Source organism: Varroa destructor, unplaced genomic scaffold (assembly GCF_002443255.2).
Source record: "Varroa destructor unplaced genomic scaffold, Vdes_3.0 BEIS01000006.1, whole genome shotgun sequence".
Taxonomy (NCBI): Eukaryota; Metazoa; Arthropoda; class Arachnida; order Mesostigmata; family Varroidae; genus Varroa; species Varroa destructor.
In genome coordinates this window covers 17,352,623-17,357,555 of record NW_019211459.1, presented here as the reverse complement: position 1 = coordinate 17,357,555, position 4,933 = coordinate 17,352,623, and the positions used below count along the sequence as shown (strand labels likewise).

The window sequence follows — 4,933 nt, the reverse complement described above, 5'->3', positions numbered from 1 at the left end:
ATGTATATATATACACAGAATTACGAACACACTGAATGCGCCTGTTGTTTCATGAGGGTCTGCTAAAAACCCTTTTGGTGGTGAAAGCTTTTTCCGGGACCAACAGAAAAATGTTGTATCACTTGAAAAAAATATATATATATTTACAAAATATCGTCTTTTTCGGTTTCAATATTTTAATAAAAAAAATACACGATAAATATTACATTGTATTCATTCGAGTAAGAATATCAGTCGCATATAACTCGTGCAAATTAAAATAAACTTGTTTAACCGTTTATAGCTATGTTTCGATTTTACCAACCAGAAAATATTCACTCGACTGTAAGTGTATCAACATTCAAAGCTTAGAAAGCGTGATTTTATAAAAAAAAAAACAGAAAAAAAAGAAGGTATTTGGAACGATCAATCGTGATGCAAGCGCATGTTCTTATACCAGAATTCACTAGAAATCCTGCAATGATTTACTAAGTAAAAAAATCAGCTCATGATTAAATCAATCACATAAAAATAGCTCCTTGGTTCAGTTTTGTACAAAACAGTTATTTATTATTAAGTGAATATTCTTTAAAACACGGCTTGTGCCTGGAGTTGGTCATGTACTCGAACATTATTAAAATAGTTATGCGTAACATTCGCATACGTTTAATATATTTTCACATACTGTTTGTTTATAAAAGAGACTATTTATTGCCAGAGACACATACGGAGCAACGCATTTTCTGGTCTACCTTTACAGTTCATCTTGTTTCATATATATACTCTAATTGCCCAGAACGCCGTGTGTGTTTGACGCCTACGACACCTGTAAAATATCAGTGCAGTCTTCAATTCAACCTGCGCAGATATGTAGCTTTGCATATATCTTCATCATTGTTATGTTGAGCATGGTAAAGCTTAATGCAAAAGTTCGAAGAACACTTGACCCGGTGCGATGAGTAAGTACGTCGAAGTGTTTCCAACCAGTCAGTACATGTTACGTGACACCAGTAGCTGCTACAAAATATCGCTGGTGCGTTTCTTTACTGCTTTGGCTCAAATTGCAGTTCGGGTCAAATGTGAGATGACCCATGGAACATACGTTTGAGCGGTATTGGGCGGGTCCGGAATTTGTTTGTGACAGTCAAGGATTGTTACAAATGCAAGGCGACTACCTGTTCTGATGAATCCTAAGATCTAGTTATCTAAATGCGTCCTAGCTCCTTGAGTTTACTAAGCATTTCGTCTACGCTCTCGACTTTCGCTCCAGCCTCACGAACTGGTGGCTCTGCAACTGATATAACCTTGATTCGAGCACTAAGGTCCACACCAAGATCCTTTGCGGTCAACTTCTCGAGTGGCTTTTTCTTCGCCTTCATAATATTTGGCAGTGTCGCATAACGCGGTTCGTTGAGTCGAAGATCAGCGCTTACAACAGCTGGAAGCTTAACCTAAATCGTCGGAAACACAAAATTAGCAAAATAAATAACACAGAGAACAACATTCTCGCCTTACGTGTAGCTTGAGTCCCGCCGTTCTATATGTATTATTGTGGATATAAAACTACTGCAATATTTGTGTGAGATCGCAAAGATACAACATAAGTTAATCAAGCTACAAGCTTTTGTTACCTTGAGCCGCTTGATAGTTACGCTTTAGTTACAAAAGTCTTTCTCCGACAATTAAAACTGTATTGATATTAAAACTATGAGATGCTTGTAAACTCCTGGTTTCTGGTATTACCTGTAGCATTGATTAACTGCGTGGTAAACTGTATTAACCACTAACAAAGGTTTGCACTGCACGTTGTTTTCGAAAAAACGGCTGTCGTTTAACATTAATTAACTTAAAGAGGATAGATGGATGTGCCTGTGAAAATAATTCACTGATACATCAACGCGTTTAGGTTAGAGACTTAGTCTTGTGAATAGTTCCGGCTTGACATCCGTTCGTGTTTATGCATTACAGATAACACACTCAATGTAAAGGCTGATGAAAATCAACACAAACCTTAATATGCTCGAGTCCACCATCGACTTCACGAACAATGTTTGCAGAGTCGCTACCTTGTGGCTCAATCTTCGATACAAATGTGGCCTGAGGCCAATCCAAGAGACCAGCGGTGATTTGCGCAGTTTGGTTCGAGTCATCATCAATTGCCTGTTACATTAATATAGATTTTATTTGAACAAAAGAGCGTAGAACTGACAAAAGAGCTGGACACGAAAATATCAACCACCAGGGCATATGAATGAAGTTTAAGGTTTTTCAGATGCTGTAATATTTCGTTTACAACTTCCGCTATAACTAGCAAGTATTTTCCCGTGTCTTTTTTTGCGCCTGGGTCAATACTACATATCACTTACATTTACAAATATATAATTATGTTTATTATTATTTAACAGCAAACAATTCCATAACAAGCTCTTCCGTGAAGAATCAAGTTACCTGCTTTCCTACTAAAATAAGGTTAGCCTGTGTCCTCTCCGACAGCTTAGCAAAAATTTTGGCCACGTGCAGGGGCTGCAGAGTTGCATACTCTGCATCGGGGACCTCTACGTGAATTGCCTTATCAGCCCCCATTGCTAAAGCTGTGCGCAATGTCTCTTGGCATGCAGGTGGGCCACATGAAACTGAAATAGAATACAATGCAACAAAATGCATTCAATTATATTTAAATAAATTATAATTGACCGTTTAACTTAATAACTGATAAATTATAACTGATTAGATAAATTTATAACTGATCTTATGTACAGTGTCAATCATTAACTTAAAACAAGTTATGATTTATACATACAGTATATATAAGGGATATTCCTTCGTTAGTCTTTTCGAATAAAGAATATCCACTGTAAAAAAAAACACATTTTTAAAAGTTTTTTTTTATTTTCTCGTTCATTTAGATTCGAATTGTAGGTTGAAAAGTGATACCACTACTTACAGAGTTCATAAATCTTTTTTAGGTCCATATTTTTGTATCTTGACGACATAAAGGAAATTTCGAATAGATGCACTGACTTTAGCTTGAGAAGTCATAAGTACTATTACGTCTACAATTGTTACTATTCTATCAGCGTCATCTATTCAATAAAACCCAACACTAAGACTAAGTCATCACCATTATAATATTCATAAATTTTATAATACTGTTTTACATTATTTACGTTATTCGAAATCACTTTAAACAAGTAATTTCGATCAACTTTGGCCATTTACACTATTCGTAGATATACATGACCTTGTTTTAGGACTCCGCAGTATGTTTACGTTTTGTAAATAACATACTTGTACTATATAGTCTAAAATGAGTTGTATTAAGATATGAATGTATCTACACTTACCAGCAATGATCTCCTGAGCTAACTTTTTCTCCTTGAGTCGGACGGCTTCCTCAACAGCAATTTCATCGAAAGGATTGAGAGAGTGCTTTACACCCTGTGTTACAACTCCGGTCTGATCAGGTTTCACGCGAACCTGATTAATCAAATTCGAGCGTATGAGTGAATTCAAATCAGTAAAATAAATACAAATACAGCCTAAAATGTCGAATTACCAGTGGCATCTTACAAATGGTAAAATTCTAATTAATGCATGCAGGTGACTTGCATTAATGAAGCGCGCCCGCAGTAACTTACAGAGACCCGATTTCGTTTTCAGATCATCATCTTCGCTGACACCGCCGCTACCGCCATCTAGCACATATGTAGAAATTACAGCTTTCAAGTTCAACCGTATTAACTATATGGCCTATGAAAACACGACGACAAAATATTATCAGGACGAAAGTTGATGCGCTGGTTTTAGTTAAAATATTATAGAGGGCTGCTAAAACGGACCTGGTGAAATAACCAGTGATATTCGATTATGTTTTGATAAAAGTACTCCTTTGTTGCTACTACTATTAAGCTGGCCCATTAAAGGAAAATTATATGGAGTAGATAATATATTTAGACTTGTTTCAAAATATATTATCTACTTCATTCATACATACAAGTTACTCTTGCCTTTGTTCTATAACTTTTGTCGACGATGAAGAACACAGAATAAATTCGTAGCCCAACAGTAACTAAATAAAACCACAGATCCCAGTTGCGTTGGACATCGTTGGGTATCATCTAATGGCGCCATCTAGGCAACGTCAATCAAGCAGTACTCGAAAATATTTACTAACTAGTTGCCTATTCATCTGGTAGAAAAACATATTTTAATTTCATCTAAACTATGAAAACAATTAAAGCCAGTGAATCATTATAACATGTCACTTCTTTCTAATTGATATATTTTATTCATATTTATAGCGCTTTTAGTGCATTCGATAACATTCTCGGTTCGCGCGGTGCATTAACAAAAGGCGATATATGGTAATGGGGATATACTGTGCATACACTTTATTGTGCCAACTGGTAACCCATCACAAACCACAGGTGCCATGTCCATTTTTCAGGAAATAATATCGAAAAACAAAGTTTGGCATTTACTAGCAATACACCCTTTTACCTTAACTGCGTAGTCGACGACACGCTTGCATCCGACCAAAATTCTGAGGGACATTGTAAACTCAGTCGCTTGCCTTCGATCAACGTCCTTTCAAAAGCTTGCCTTAACGCCACCCAAACGCACGTCCCGATATCGAATCTCTATATGTATATATATATATACATATATATATATATATACTGTGAAAAAAAAAAAAAATATACTGTGAAAGAAAACAGCTAGGCAAGTCAGATTTGATTAGAAGGTTCGCACTACAAAGATAAGGTCCTTCGCGTACTACTAGTATCAAAAGCTTTACAAGAGATCCTTTTAATAATAGCTACAAGAAAGCAAACAGCTTACCGGACTCACACAACCTTAATGAAATGTTCCCGGCGGTCGTTCGTCACCAGTAGAAACGATCAAAGCTTGCACAGGTCAAAGGGAGACTGTTTTGACAACAGACGAATACACA

General features: G+C 36.3%; 1 protein-coding gene across 1 annotated transcript; it reads right to left on the bottom strand.

Moving 5' to 3' along the window:
* Positions 1–522: 522 nt before the first annotated feature.
* Etfb (Electron transfer flavoprotein beta subunit) lies at positions 523–4,933 on the bottom strand. The gene is made up of 6 exons (XM_022809820.2): positions 4,822–4,933; positions 4,480–4,658; positions 3,324–3,456; positions 2,428–2,612; positions 1,990–2,139; positions 523–1,430 (listed from the first exon to the last, which is right to left on the bottom strand). Exons 2-6 carry the CDS (start codon positions 4,531–4,533, stop codon positions 1,185–1,187), a joined length of 768 nt encoding a protein of 255 aa, XP_022665555.1. The 5' UTR covers positions 4,534–4,658; positions 4,822–4,933; the 3' UTR covers positions 523–1,184.